The sequence below is a fragment of the Daucus carota genome, chromosome 5 (genome assembly GCF_001625215.2).
Source record: "Daucus carota subsp. sativus chromosome 5, DH1 v3.0, whole genome shotgun sequence".
NCBI lineage: Eukaryota > Viridiplantae > Streptophyta > Magnoliopsida > Apiales > Apiaceae > Daucus > Daucus carota.
Window position 1 is genome coordinate 46,185,426 of NC_030385.2, and position 16,390 is coordinate 46,201,815.

At 35.0% G+C, this 16,390-nt stretch overlaps 2 protein-coding genes across 2 annotated transcripts; one reads left to right on the forward strand and one right to left on the reverse strand.

Annotated features, from left to right (window-relative positions):
• Positions 1 to 2,588: 2,588 nt before the first annotated feature.
• LOC108220871 (protein transport protein SFT2) lies at positions 2,589 to 5,616 on the reverse strand. The gene is made up of 4 exons (XM_017394751.2): positions 5,231 to 5,616; positions 4,056 to 4,314; positions 3,790 to 3,894; positions 2,589 to 2,877 (listed from the first exon to the last, which is right to left on the reverse strand). Exons 1-4 carry the CDS (start codon positions 5,434 to 5,436, stop codon positions 2,767 to 2,769), a joined length of 681 nt encoding a protein of 226 aa, XP_017250240.1. The 5' UTR covers positions 5,437 to 5,616; the 3' UTR covers positions 2,589 to 2,766.
• Positions 5,617 to 6,766: 1,150 nt separating this feature from the next.
• Positions 6,767 to 10,355, forward strand: LOC108219821 (uncharacterized). The gene is made up of 4 exons (XM_017393350.2): positions 6,767 to 7,005; positions 7,084 to 7,180; positions 7,949 to 8,338; positions 10,043 to 10,355. The coding sequence occupies exons 1-4, from the start codon at positions 6,899 to 6,901 to the stop codon at positions 10,169 to 10,171; spliced, it is 723 nt and encodes a 240-aa protein (XP_017248839.1). The 5' UTR covers positions 6,767 to 6,898; the 3' UTR covers positions 10,172 to 10,355.
• Positions 10,356 to 16,390: the final 6,035 nt, after the last annotated feature.

The following is a 16,390-nucleotide window of genomic DNA, read 5'->3' on the forward strand; positions in this document are numbered from 1 at the left end:
AATTTAAATTAAATTAAATTCTATAATATAAAATTATAATACTAATATATGTAATATAATTATTAAATATAAATGAATGACAAAAGTATAGAAGTAGGGTACATTTTAAAGGAAAATGACGTGGAAATAATATAGATGATGGATTTTCAATCAACAAATATAACGTGCGTATTTTACGTTATCTAAAATTATTGCTAAGAGGTTACTGCGTTGGAGTAGGCTGTTTTACAACTGTTATGTATATTTTTAAACCCTAGCATGATAGCTTAGACATTATATCTAACAAATGCATCTTATATAGGCGGGTTGGGAAAGTCCGAAACATAAACATGCAATAATATTTACGTTACATTTATATTTTACAAATGGGTATATGGTTTCAAAACTTTTTACATTTATATCTCATAGTATTGGATATTTGGTTTCGAAACTTATACCCGCAATAAGTATGCAACACTGTTAAAGCTGTTAACGTTTTTTAATCGAATCAGATTAAAATGAGCCGTGAGAACTTTTTCATAGTTGAGTTAAATCTGCTAATGTTTAATAATAATCGAGTCGGATCTAAATTAATATGCCTAGTTGCTTTTGCAAGTACAGTAAGTGAGATTCTCCGGGCAGTTAGTTGAACCTAACAAAATGGTCCAGACAAAACTATAATCGACTCAGGTTCACTGACAAACAATACAGACAAATTTCCGAGAGTCCGAATCAGTATCATCGGCCTGCTGGCTGCTGTACCCATTTACTAATAGAATAATCATTTCTTAAAGCAAAACAAGTCTTTATTTCAATTATCTATCTATGTATACATATATTGTTAATAGATAGTACATTTCAAATAGATTTACGAATCGAATCGAATAAGTGATCACTGTCTATTGACAAGGATTTGGAAAATCAAATTATATAAATAAATGAATAATAAATAAATACTCTAATTTCTACGTTCCACCACCCAGCGTTACAGTCAGTTGTGTAAAAGTCGTATTCACATAGCAGGAGTAGCTGGGGCAATACTATTAATTAAAAATCGGTGTTTGATTTTTATAGTACTCCAATAAAGTGAACTTCACAATTCATTCTCCACGTATGTTCCCTTTTGTCTTCCATTGTCAAGTAGCCAAGTACATTTATTATTGCTATTTTTTATTTTTACTTTCAGTAACCGGTTGTTGTTTAGAATGAATTAGGCCCATCAACTAACTGGTTTGACTAATTGACTTACAGGCCCATCACTGGACTACTGAACTGGTTTGTCTAATCGGCTTAGACGTAACAGGACCATTAACTTGGCAACAGAAAATACAGGGCCCTGCTGGGACTAAATTTAAAGAAATAACAGTATATGAGTTCATATTTAAAAGTTATTGATGTTGTAAGAATGTTAGAATATATTGATCCTGGTAAAAAATATTTGCACAGCACCTTTAAGGTTGCGTTCCCTTGGATGGAATGGAATGAGTAGGGAATAGAATGAGATATTATAAAGAGATACAGAAAGGAGAAGATATGAGAAAATAGTAACTAAATATGACTGCTCTAAATTTTCTAAGACGAAGATTGTAGAGAAACATGATATAGAAGTGGATCGAGCATTCCTTCCGAAACAAACATGATATAGAAGTGGATCGAGCATTCCTTCCGAAACATGTGGGTTTGATTTTCTAGTGCAAGTAGTTTGGAATGGAATGATTGGAGAAATGAAAATTATAGATATTTTCTTTAATCACCCCCAATTTAGAGTACAGATTTCATTCCATTTCCCCCCAATTCCATCACATCCAAGTGTAAACAACCCAAGTCTTGGGAATACTGGTCACTTGCATGATACTCCCTCCGTCTCTAAATGTTTTCACGTTTGCCAACACACACTTTTGATCGTTAATATCTTTCATTTCGTAGTAGCATTAAATATAAAAACTTCACCGTATCAAAGTACTCGTGAATACGAATCTAATAAGATCACTCATGACTATATTTATTTTTATAGATTAGATGTAAATTAGTAATTTGTCTCATGTTATGAACAGTACCGACATCACAAACAGGAAAATAAAAAAGAAACGGAGGGAGTATCAAAGATCATGGACCGCTGTCCAAGGCTAGTTGCAAATACAACCAATTCCAAATCTAACTACATTTTTTCCAACTTTTCAACATTTTATTTGAAGTAGGTCAACTTTGACTTGCATTACAACATAAGTTAGTTTAATAAAGTGGAAAAAATGGCTATAGCTCTCTCTAATTCTAGATATACAACCAAATATCCATTCATGCATTTACCCAACCAAGAATGGCTATGCATTGGATTTTTTATTTTTATTTTTTTGTGAAATTGGTTCTTAATCATAGCTATAAAACTAAATATAGATAAACACCGAACTTCACTGCAACTTACACTAATTTCATCCCCCAAGTCAATCAATATATTGTCCCTCTCCCGTATACCTGTTTGCCGGTTGTTGGCTGGTTTACAAGTGTTTCCCTTTCGAAGTCTAACTCAGCTTAAGGGGTAACAATTCAAGAGTGAACTCTCTTTCTATTGGGAAAGCACTTCCGTTTAAATAGCATGGTGACTCATTCAGTTAGCAGATATTGTAAATTAATTAAAAACAAAAATAATAACCAAAGTAATACTAATGGGTCATTCACCCACCTCAGCCATAAATTACACAATAAATTGGTATCCTAGTATGAAAGCAATCAGCATCCTCAAAAGCCATGTGAACTGTAAGTTTAAAAGGGCTATCTAGAGGGTTATTATTACCTTCCAAAACATCTTAGTATTGAGGAGGTTAGAGTAGAAGACAGAAATTTCAAGCCAGCAGAACCTCCCGGGAAGTAGGAAAGAGCATAATACGAAAGTGCAAGAACCTGATGACATGAAAACAATACTGTAAGGTACACAAATTAATACTAGGAGTGATCTTAACTTTAAATATTTTGGAAGCGCACAAGTTAACATTTTGCAGTACCAACTAGTGTAAGGCTAATTTCAGTGTGCATGGTTCAAAGGGATTCTGAATGATAAAGGAGAGTTAATATCGAAAAATGAAATGAAGAAATATTTACAGGGACTTGCCAACTAGTTCAATAGATAAAGCATGTGTATGGCTACCAATAGTCATCCATAATGTGCTTCAATTTACTATTGTATTGTTACACTATTGTCAGCCTACCCTTAATTGACTTCTATATATCATTGTGCAAGCAGTAGAACCTCTATCACATGGATTGGATTTTGGATTTCGGGTCGGGTTTCGGTTCAAAATGTCTAATATCCATATCCAAATCCAAACTCCTTCAGTCCTTCAGGTTTAAAAAATGAATCCAAACCAAAATATCAGATTCAGTAATCGGATATTCATCGGATCGGATTTTTCTGCTCCCTAGATGGTCGCAAACTTATCTATCACTGAAGTAGTGATAGGAGAAGTCCTATGGATGAGAAATATTTTTTCATTTTAGGAATCATAAAAATGGAGGCACTTAAATGATGTGAGAACAAATAATAAATTAACATCACTTGGTTTTCCGCATGGCAATTTGAACGACCACTCACCAATCTCTTGAAACGAATAGCACAAAAAGGTATATGGTTAAGTGTATCACAATATCACTTAATTTGCCAATCTCGCACATAATATATTGTGTCCACTAGACTTGCTTATTTGCCAGATAAAGTAGGATTACACATGTCACATCAGCACATGTAATCAGCAGTAAATTCAAATTAAATATATACGAAGCGACTAATGAATTCAAAACAACTGAATGGCTATGTACCTGTAAAACAGAGAACAGCGCTGAAAGAACGTAGCTGTGCAGCACCATCGAGACATAAATTGTGCCTACCATACTGCCAATAAATCCCAAAGTAAACGGTAGTCTCTGCACAGAAAATAAATTTAAAAAAAAAACATGAGGGAAACAGCTATTGAATATTGATACAAAAAAATATGCATATATTTTGTGTTTTAAAAACCTATTCAGATAAATTAACACTAACCAAACCATGTAAATAACTGATTATATAGACATAGCCGAGATACCTCTTTAGACGACATGTGGGCGAGCTGATTTCTAGGTCCTTTTAGCGCAAAGAATGAACCAATGATGAAGGCACATCCAATAGTGAAACAGATAGCAAATTTCTGAGGCATCAACATCATAACAGGGAGAAACATGGTGAACGCGATGAAGATAAAAAATACCCCTGAAGCAAGGAGTAAACCGAAGTACAAGAGAGATTTTCCTGAAGGAACGTTAGATTGGAAGCTTCCGGGTATATCCCGCACACCTTTCGAAACCCTGAAATGAGAATGTAAATGATTAAGAATAAAAATATTATATATTTCTGCAATTTCACGAGGTGATCTACAAGTATCGGCAGTTTACAATGACAAAGTTGAAACGGTAACCAGGATCTTCCTCGTCAAAGTTTCTCAACGAAACAGGAGGGAAATCAGTTTCACATGTAGTTACAGGGATTGCCTTTATTAATTCACACTTTAGGCAACAAATGTGATTCTTGCAATAATAATACCAAGGCAGACCTATAATAAAATGTTTTCCAGCTACTCACGTATAACACATTGTTTAAAATGTTTCAAAAGTTTATAATAGCACTACATGAAACAATTCAACATAAATATTCAAAATTTCAGTAATAAAACACTTACTGACTCATACAATGTGTATACATATCTATGATGCTTGCTTAATCATACGTCGAGTAATCATATCAGTCATACATACAATTATTGCAATAAATCATCGAACAATGCACAAATGTCACCAAATATTCAATTACAAGCAAAGCTGCAAACACATAAAGTCACTGAATTACACACAAACAACTCGAATCAATGCTCGCCAATTGAATCACATCACCGCTAAATAGTCAAAGAGATGCACCGCACTACACAAACCACTGTAACGTAACTGTATGACAACTGACAGCTAAAACACATCGCACCTAAACAATCAAACAGATGCAAGCCGAGATACACACACAACACTCTCGGAATCTATAAAAAAAAACACTATCGAAAACGATGAATGGAGCAATAAATTCACAAACTCGCCCACTCACACTATTCAAATCACAATCAAACAGATGCATTGGACTATAACATAAGGCGCGAATACATACAATAACTGAATTACACATACACAGTGTTGAAATGCATACGAACAGAATCGAATTGGAAGCGAAAAGACGTACACGTTGAAAGTACCGGAGACTTTGTCGTTGGCGGTTCTGACGGCGGCCTCGAGATCGAAACCTAGGGCGGAAGGATCGTCTTCTTCGGGAGCTCGTGTAGAGGCGGCGTAGGCGTTCCAATCAGCGAGTAGAGATGGCGTTTGGTTCGGGAGATCATCGCCGCTCGCGCTTGGGCCACTGAACCAGGCCTGCGCTGTTTTGTGCATCGTTTTGTTTGTTTAGGGCCTCTTTGTATTCGAATTGTTGGAAATTTATCAGCAATTTAGCAGCAGCAGCTTCGGGTTTTTTTTGATTTGTTGGGGATTGGAGATGATGAGGACAGGGAGGGAGATCTGGTGGTTTGCTCTGCCAGGGAGGGTAAATTGGGGAGTTTAGATTAGCGGGATGGGAGTCGCAGCGTCGTGTTTGGTTTAGTTATATTTTTTTATTTTTGGTTTTTGGATTGGATTTACCATTTTAAACCTAAACGGGATATTTTAAAAATAACAATTAAAACTTAGTTTCAAAAAAAAAACAATTAAAACTATTATGCTTGACTATATTAAATTATATATAAAAAACAGAAAAATAGCCTAAAATAATGAGGAAAATATTGTTTACTATGTTTGTATAGTCCCTCCGTTCTTAAATATCTTTTTTCTGATTTTTTTGACACGCATGTTAAAGTGCTTTAATCATATAGTTAAAAATATTATATTTAATTTCATCTCGAATAAAAATATTGTAAGGACCAATACTAACCCTATTTAAAACAAAAGAGTACATCTCATGATTCCAGAAAACCCTGGTTCGGTAAACTAATCTCTGGTGGAGCACGTATAGCTCAAGCGGTGAGTTCGACTCTGACTCATCCGAAAAATATTAGAACAGATACTAATTTGTAACGTATATAAGCTTGCATTGTAAAAAAAAAAAATCTCTTGCAAGGTGTCTCTCAATTTAATTGTAAAATCTAATTAATTACTGTAAATTTTTTTAAAATAATACGTTAAATACTTAAGCTAATATATTAAATATTTATTATATATTATATAATATCTTTTTTTAACAACTAGCAAAGAAAGATTTAATTTTTAACTTAATTTATTATCAATCATCCGACTAATCCATAATTAGCACTTGTACCAATTAATTTTGATTTCCGATTTTTACGATCACAATCTATATTAATATTGTATATATATAAATTCAATTATATATATATAACATGACATAGATTATACTCCTTCCGTCTCAATTTATAGGTTCATTTTGGAATAAACACGCATATTAAGAAAAAAGTTAGTTAGATAGAATCTTATCTCATGCATCATTAGTTAGTGCATTGAAAAGTGAGAATATAGTTGAGTTTCAAAAAAATCACAATAAATATAGGGATTTAGTGCATTGAGAAATGAGAATAATGTTGAGTTTCAAAAAAGTCACAATTAATATGTAGATAAATTTGTATTGAAAGAAGAGAATTACAAGTATTTTGGGACAAATTTTTTTTGCAAAGTCGACTTATGAATTGAGGACGGAGGGAGTAATACTATTATAGTATAACCTGATATTGGAAAACAGAAAACTGGAAATCCAAACGGGCCCCTAAATTTTTCTCGAATTCTTTCGCAAGTTACACAGTTGCATACACTGCAAAGTGAAGTCGCCGGAGAAAAACAAGAGCAAATGAAGACAGCTGAAAAAGTTATACTCCTGTTCGAAGACTCGGATGGCTTCGCCGCCTCTATTTCCGACGGTCTCCAACCTAACCCTACCTCTTCTCTCCAAACACTGTAAGTCTCTCTCTCTCTCTCGAGATCTCTCTCCCTCTCATAATAGTTTTTAACGTTGATAAATTATTTGTGCAACAGAAAGGAGTGTGTGGATCTATCATTAGAGCAGTACGGAATCAAAGAGAAAATCTCTGTCAATATTACTCATTTTGTTGATTCAAATGGCGTTTATCAGGTACTTCTTAGCATTATAATTTGTTCCGTTAACAAAAATTTTAATTAGAGTTATTTAGTTATTGTAATGACTACTGTGATATAATGTAATTGTTGTGATATAATGTAATTGTATTGTTATAAGGATAGTTGTTAATGGCCAGAGCATGAGCATTTGTGTGAGAGGGAGAGTCTGCGATGGAGATCGCACTTTTATGAATCTACTTTTAGGTCAAACATCTCAGGGAGTAAATTTAGTAGCAGATGGGTTGGTGTATATATATGCTACAGCATTAGGCAGTATTTTGAATTGTTGGAAGAGTGATGCAACTTCAGAGTTTTGTTTACACATAATTGCTCTTGCCAAGGGAAACCGAAACTGTTGAAAGAGAGAGCATGGATTTGGCGATTGTGTGGTGGATGATATCAAGCCACTGCAATAAAAACTTAATCCGCTAGTTATATGTTTTTTTCAACTCTTCAAGGCTTGCAATTTTATATCTGAAACTTTCAAATGTTATTAAAGTTTGTTTTGCTTAATAATTATCTAGTACATGCCTCTTCTCATTTCTTTTTAGTTTACTAATTTACTGTGTTCTTAATTTTGTAGGACAGGAAATTGTAGAAAGGACTATTTATCACCTAAATTCCTCTGAATTCGTATTTATTTTGTAGTAGTTTAATTTGAGACCTTTGAAGTTCACTCACATGATAGATACTATTCAAATTTCCGAATCCGATTACTTTAGCACAAGTACGTAATACTTTAATAACGCGATCCTCATGTCAGGTGTCCATATTGCTTGTGCAAAAATGTGAACCTCCAGTTCTTGCATGTGCTGTCAATGAAGCTATAGCCTCGGTAGATGGTGAAAGTCCGTCAAGCATGCCTACTCTTATTATCCCTTTCCTATTGCCAGAGTCAAAGCTGAAGCTGGATGATAAAATTTTGTTAAAAAATGTTAATGCTGCTCTCCATGGTATACACACTGGTCCGGATACAGATACTATTAAAGCCTTGGTCAATAGAACTCAGAAGCTACCATCATCCTTGCAAATTAATCATGAGGCCTTGGCATGCTCATTTCAGCTGGCTCGTGTAATGAATTTACCTACCTTCCTTCTTGTTGGACCAAGTGATAAAAGCAAATCCCATAAAAGCTATGAAGAAGATTTGAAGGTAACGAATTCATTAATATTTTTTAACCTCGCTTTCAATGAGCGTATATATGTTGGATAGAAAACAATATGAGCTCATATAAGGTTTATGTTGATTCAAGGTAATCTGGACAATCTCATATTGTTGTTTTTTATCTTTTTGAGTAACTAGTGATCTTTATCCACCCCATCTCCCACTAAGCCTTCAGCATTGAAGTTGTATATTGTGTAGTAGTTGATGTTATAGTTGAGTTCTTTTTTACTTTGATTTTCTACTTAAGATTTTCTACTAAACTGACCTTCAGAATATGGTCTGTGTTTTTCATTCGCTAACATTTCTTGTTGTAATTGCCACAATACACCACATACGCATTACCCTGGTAAGGACAAATTTGAATAACCTACTGCAGCTAGCATCTTTTGTTAACTTGTTTGGGGAGTCCTTGTGCATAGATATTTTGTCTTTTCTAATAATATTGCAGTGAAAGTCATACTTACTTTCCCTAATTAACAAAAATACTTCAGTACACATACTTTTGGACTATGTTACCTGGGTATAAGCACAAAAATGGGTAACATGGTTTTAAATAGTCATAAAAAAATTTTGCATCTTGTTTTTTTTTGAGTAGTGAAGAAAAGGCTTCCTTCTTCGTTCTATATTTTTTTGTTCTTATAATAGACATACTTAGATTATGAGCATAGATTTTTTTTAATGTATATTATAATTGAAAAAAAAAGAAATTAGTAGACCGAACTTTGTTGTCATTCTATGATTGAGTCAATTATACTAATGTTTTGTCGCAGCTGGCCGAGCTGGTTGGCTTTAGTAACGCCAAGCAGGAAGTCAACAGCTGCGCACATTGAGTACAATGACAGAAAGCCAGCTCTTGACTGTTTAAGTTTTACATGGCAAGATTGATACTGTTGTACATCATCACTTTCTTCTTCTTCTTTTTTTAAAGACAAATGCTCTGTATAAATGAACAGGGTCCAAAAGTGATAGAAGCCAATACTAAGTTATGCTATATATAAGATTTTATATTTTAGTAAATGTGTATGATTGTAGGAGTGAAATCTAAGTTACCATACAAATGTGTTACATGTGTAGCAACCAGTGTCAATAGATGACAAGATAGCTAGTAATTTGCAGAGATCAGAAAATTATTACAAAGATTAGCTAATTTAATTAATCAAACACATACCGCCTATGAAACCTTTACAGAAACGAAAATCTATATTTGTGATGCATTTTTCGACTATATATAGTGGAACTTTTGTTGTACTTGGGAATAAGGAAACACTAACTTATTACTAGAACATAGCTACTTTAGTAACTAATACAGTTTGCTCTGTTTTATTGCACTTATTCGTCTAAATGTGTGACTATGCGTTAATAAAGCTTTGGGACTTGTTTCTGCATAATATATTCCTGCCTCGGCATGTAAATGGGTGTCCCAAACAATGCTATGGGATTTATTTAATGATGTCTGATAGCCCTCTTTTACCAATGACTCATCTGCTGCATATGCATTGCCTATTTATTAAAGTATAATATTTGCCGAGTGTGGATTCCTCCAGTTACTTGGAGAGCCTGTAGGCCCTGCCTGTATCAATGCATTTTTAAGCACTCATGTGGCATAAATTTCCTGTAAATGTATTTGTATTCCATTTTTTTCTGGTGTATGTCTCAGTATATGCCATTTGATCTCTATGGAAACTTTTCTAGGTACTTTGTGAGATAGGAGAGGTTTTAGCAAGTTTATCATCCTTGTGCTTCGTGAAAGAGAAGATAACTTGGACTCCGACTAAGACATCAAGAGAGAGCATGGAGCCCTGGCGTGCGTTGTATAATTAAGATTAAGATGTGTTTTTTAGCATGATAAGTAGATTGCAATAGTAACAAACAATTGATCTTGTTTCAACAATAGTTAAGTCTGACTCTCCCAGCAGTTATCTGCAGAAAACAGTAATTAGATCAGGGGCAGCCATGCCTTCGGATACAATATGATTTCTCTTTTATATATTTGCTTTAGCTATCATCTTTTTTTTTCCCGTCTGAATTTTATTTTGATCTGACTTCATTAGTTCATTGTGATTCTTGAAATTTGTCGGAATTATGAGAAGGAATGCTCTTATAATTTCCTAGATCCCATCCTGTGTAGTTGTGTATTATACAGTTTAGGAAAATTTATGATCTTTACGGGGGTGTCTTGCATAATGTCGTGAATGTCTTGGTGCTTACTCCTTGCCAGTACCGATCTGCAGATTGTTTACATGTACCCCATCTGTAGATATGCTGGAGACGTTTTATTTTTTTCCCTTCAGCATTGGTTGGCGGTTGCCAGATCCCTCCTGAATATACTGCCAGGTTTATCTTTTTAACCGCAAGCAAACTGGTGCAGTTAATTTATGTTTTTACAATTGTATATTGTAAACTGAATTTTTTTTTTTAAAAAAAGTTTAAGTACTTATTTTCGGTTTGACTTGTCTTATTTTCAGGAATAAATTTTATTTTAACAAAATATATAAATATTTTTTGAAAATAATAACTTGTTTTTGTAAAATAAAAATGCTAGAGAGCTCTAAATTCTTATCTTGTTTTAAAATCATATACGTATATACTCCTTCTGTTTTTTTTATGTGACGCTTTGTGATGTGCTAGAAATAGTACCTTTAAATCGCAAGCGCACGATCACCGTTTTAATATAATTAGATTCGTCCACAGAGATTAAAAATATTTTCGCAAATCTTTACTTAAAACCTAGGCGGAATAGAACAATTAATTTGGAATTTTGAGGATATATTTTTTACAAATTCAAGAATTAAGAAGTAAAATTAATTTGAAAAACATCTAGTATGAAATCCTTGGAAAAAGAAAACAAAGTGAAGTTTCAAATTTCATTTATAAATTAAGTATACAATGCAGCATAATTCGTTTTGAAAACAAAATGCACCCAAAAGAAGTCAACGAAGATTATGACTAAAAGAAAACTAATACTAGCAAATAAATCGGCTGTGCCTCCACTCAAACACCAATAATAAACATACTTTCGTTTATTAAACAACACCACGATTAATCAGTAAAAACACCACTTCAACAACTCACAGTATTCAGCAATCATATTAAAATAGCTTGCTCTAAAACGGAACGAAACAGCATGGCAAATGTGACTCGATGACTCAGTAACAAACATGAACTCGGCCGTGACTCAGGACAGACCCAGTCGACTCAGTACTCGACGAAATCGAACTCAAACCAACAAAACTACAAAACCCAGCATAATCAAACTTAACTCAGCAAAGAAAACAGAGCATGGCGACACAGACCTGACTCAAATGCAGCGGCCAGACTCGACAAAACTCGTAAACAGAGCAAGATTCAGCAGTTTAAAACTCGGAACAAACTCGACTCAGAACAGACTAAACGCAACAACTCTGTAAAAACGACAAAACAGGACTCGGCGACTCAGTAAATCGCAGCAAACAAAACCCAACAGAACAGAACTAACAACAAAAACGAAGCAAAAAGGACTAAACTCGGTAAAGGACAGCAACGAAATCGGCCAAGTGACTCAGCACAAAGACCCAACTCGGATTCATCGACAACAGGGGAACTCGTACACGACCCATCAAAAGAAAGAAAAACGCAGCAAAGATGGGGAGTCGGCGACAATAGAAAACAGCAAATAAGACAACGAAACTTCGGAAAGCAAAATCTGCAAACTAACGACTCGGTGTAAACTTGTGGTTACACAGTATTTAATTCGGTGGAAGTAAAAGAAAAATGGTGTTGGTTTTTAGAAAGAAGACAGAGCATGAGTATGTTTTTGTTTTAATACATGATGATTAAAGAAAACTAATCTGATTAAATCTATAGAAAAGTGGTTGCTACATGTTTTAAAAGAAAATTCACTGCCGAATTAAAGTAACTTGTAACATTAAAATTTAAAGTCAAACCCCCACACAAATCATTTTTGTGCTAGAGTTTTAACGACTAATCTAGGCAATCATAAAATCTACACTAATTAGGAGGCTTCTCCCATTCCCAAAAGCCCTTAAGCATATGGTGGTACTAAGGAGAATATGCCACTTGGAGCAAGAAAAATAGAGACAATACAAGATTAAGCTAAAAGAAGATTTGCACTAAAATAAAAGTGTTTACAAATGTGGTATGAAAATGAGAGAACAAAAGAAGATCTAGCACTATACTACCTACTAACTAGGAAAAAACTAGGTTAAAAAAATTGTGATTACAAGTAAAGGGGGTGGGGGTATTTATAGCTAGAAATGTAGGGTTTAGGGGTAGGGTGGCTAAATCTAATCCATCCATGTGTGATGTGTGTTGGGTAGATCATAGCCCTCCATGTGCCCCTTAGTTGCCAACTCTCTTTATTTCTTCTTTTCTTTTCCTTTTCTCCATTTTCTTGCATTTTCTCTTCTTTCTTTATTTATCTACAATTTCCTGAAATAAAATAAATAAGCGATTAATACTACGAAAATAAACAAAAAATAGGCACTTAAATTTGCAAAAATATGGACTAATCAAACTTCCCCATACCTATCTTTTGCTCGTCCTCGAGTAAAAATCAAAAGAAAAGAAATAAACTAAGAAAACTAAATGCAATTCCTACGCTCCTTTTCGTAGGCGTGACGGGTGATTTTAGGTTCACCAACCCGTTAAACTCGTAGACGATCTCTACAAGAGGAGTTTTGTCTCCTAAGGGTTTACAGAAGATATACCCATAAAATCTTCGAGACATTCTAGCAAGTGTCTACTCGACTCGACTCTTATTTCGTTGGTGTTAACAAAAAGCGTTTTTTAAAGAAAATACGACTCAAAGACTCTTTTACTAATAATCAAGATACAGTTGTCTCTAATCTACTTGAATCGACACAAAAAAAAATTTACTAGAAATCCAAGGTGTGTAATGAATTTAAGGCCTTTGATGGATCCTAATCATCTAAGAACATTTTCTCTTTTTCAACCAATTTTGAACTGACCCAATCTCTATCGAAACAAATATCTAGCCAAACTTCACAAACTCTTATTCCTTTCTTTTTTTCTTTTTCTTTTTTCTTCTTTTTTTTTTTTTTTTTTTGCATTGACTTTATTTTGTCCGTTTTCTTAGGCAAACAATGTTACCCATGTAGCGAGCTTTGGGTCAGTGACTCCCAAACCAAACGGTCTTAGGGCACTAGGTTTTAAAATCCCCCGACGGACTTAATAACTCGAGTAACAAAGGCCACAAAACGAGACTAGCCAATCTACTTTTGCCCATTTATCTAAAGATTTTATCGATAAAGAACAATGGGTATTGAAGTAGTTATTCCTTTTCTTCCTTTTTTTTTTCTATCTTTTTTTATCTCTTTTTTTTTTATTCGCAAAGGTTCGATTCGACATTGTTTCAACATGTGGGTTCTCTCTCAGGTATCGAATAATATCACTAGACAATCTCTCCATCAAAGGTCTCGTGCAAAGTGTGTGCCATCTTGGAATTTAGAGTACAAATCGGTCGATACAAGCTTCAAAAAGACAACCTTACTCAACTACGTTCAAATTATCTAGAAGACACTACATATATATACTTTTCGAAAACATGCTAAACACCAACTACTCCTAAAGTTCGAGTGAAGGAAAGACAACTTAGCTAAAAGTGTCTCTATTTTTGGATTTTCTAATTTTTCATTTTTTTAGGATTTTCATTTTTTAGAATTACACTAAAGCCCTCCCCATACCTAAATCATGCATTGTCCTCAATGTATGCAAAAGAGAGAATTAAAATGAGAGAGTAAAGAGGAAAAATACCTGAATAGGAGATGAAGGGGATTTTTATTAACACTAACACGACCCACACACTCACACATTTCCTTCCCCATACCTGAACTTCATGAGGGAAGGCTCGAAGAAGGACCAAATCAACCAATTCCGGAAGGAAAGATGGGAGGAAGCTTCGAGAAAGAGTCAAAATGTGTTCGAAAATTTTTAGGCACAAAAACTTTCTCTAGCATATGACCATCGTTCATCCCTATAGGACAAGTATTACTAACATTCTCCCTAAACCAACTTAATGCTTCTTTATTATCAAGCAAATTAGAGACTATGAAATCTTGGTTAAGGGACAAATCACTAGGAACGATGTAAGAAATGATGTCATCCTCCCCTAAAGCTCTATGTGAATGAGGGAACAATGAGTCAAATGTTGGTGTTTCACCAACATGACTCGCAAAATCGGGCCTAGGGTTCACACTAACAATCTCGGGTGGAGTTTCCCATTTTGAACAAATGTCGTTCAATTCCCCTAACAACTCCTCCGAGGTCAACTCTTTCAACGACTCATGATATTCCCTATTGTTCTCGTTGTTGACTTTGAAATCCTCGTTGAGAAGAGACTCAATCTCACTATCCTCAAAACTAGACCATGTGACAAACTTGTTGACCACATTAACCCCTATAGGTTGCTCATAAAGCTCATTGGGTTCTTTTCCTACATTGAAAATGTTTAAGTCTATGGTCATGTTTCCAAAAGTGAGCTTCATAGAACCATTCCTACAATTGATTAAGGCATTGGATGTAGCAAGAAAAGGTCGTCCTAAAATGATAGGAATTTGGTTCTTAGGATTCGAGACGGGTTGAGTCTCGAGAACAACAAAGTCAACGGGAAAGATAAAATCACCGATTTTGATCAACACGTCCTCAATAATTCCCTTTGGCATTTTAATCGAACGATCGGCAAGTTGAAGGGTCATATTGGTGGTCTTGAGATCCCCTAAACCTAGGGCTTGATAGACCGAGAAGGGAAGAAGATTCACACTCGCTCCTAAATCAAGTAAAGCTTTATCCACAAAAGTATTGCCTATGACACAAGAAATTGTAGGACAACCGGGGTCCTTATATTTCACGGGAATTTGATTCGAGAGAATCGAGCTTACTTGAGAGGTCAAAAAGGCTTTCTTTGGGACATGAGTGGTTCTCTTATGGGTACACAAATCTTTTAGACACTTGGCATAAGAAGGAACTTGTTGAATGGCATCTAAAAGAGGAATGTTTATCTTGACTTGTTTGAAAACTTCTAGGATTTGCTCCATTTGGGCCGATTGTTTAGGAGGAATGAGTCTTTGTGGGTAAGGAACCCTTGGCTTATAAACTTCTTCATTGGGCTTTTGAGAAATGGGCCCGGGACTAGGTTCACTCATATACTCACGGGCTTTTGAACATTCGGGCTTATCATGATTAGTGCTAGACAAAGAAGGATTTTGTTTAGGAATCGACTCCTCATTTTCATTCACGTTCTCACCAACTTTGTTATCCACTTGGTTTCCCGACCTTAGAGAGATAATCGCATTAACATTCTCGGGAGGTCTTTGATTGAGAGGAAACTTAGGATTGACCTCGGGTTGACTTGACAACTTGTTCTTCTCTCGCTCACACAATGCGCTAGCTAATTGACTCAATTGCGCCTCTAACTTAGACACGGCTTGCACGTTAGAATGCAAAATTTGCCTATCTTGGGTTAGGGTTGTCATGAAAGTATGTTGAGATTGAGTCAAATTAGTTTGCGATTTAACTAAGGCTTCCAAACTCTTTTCTAAAGAATTAAGACGTTTATCCGAATCATTAAAACCGGGAGGATTCAAAGGTGTTTGAATTGGGTTAGGAAATGAGTTCGGACTTTGGGTTGGGCAAGAGTTTGAGTTGGGCCTTTGAAAATTTGTTTGAGGAGTTTGAAAAGAAGTTGGGCCTTGATTCATTTGAAAATTGGGTTGAGGAACTTGACAATTTTGACCTTGGGTCCATGAGAAATTTGGGTGATTTCTCCACCCGGGATTATAAGTGGGTGAAAATGCATCATTCCTAGAATTTTGGAACATCGCATTTACTTGTTCAAGTTCGTGCAAGGGTTGAGTTGCGGGATTTTGAAAATTGTAACAAGGGTGCGTCGACATTTGTGTCGGAGGTTTACTAGTTTCTAAAGCTTCAAGTCTCCTAGTTAGGGTAGCTAATTTGGCATCGGTTGCCACATTGTTTCCTATCGAATGCAAACCCCTAGCACTAGACGACTGAATTGACTTTTTG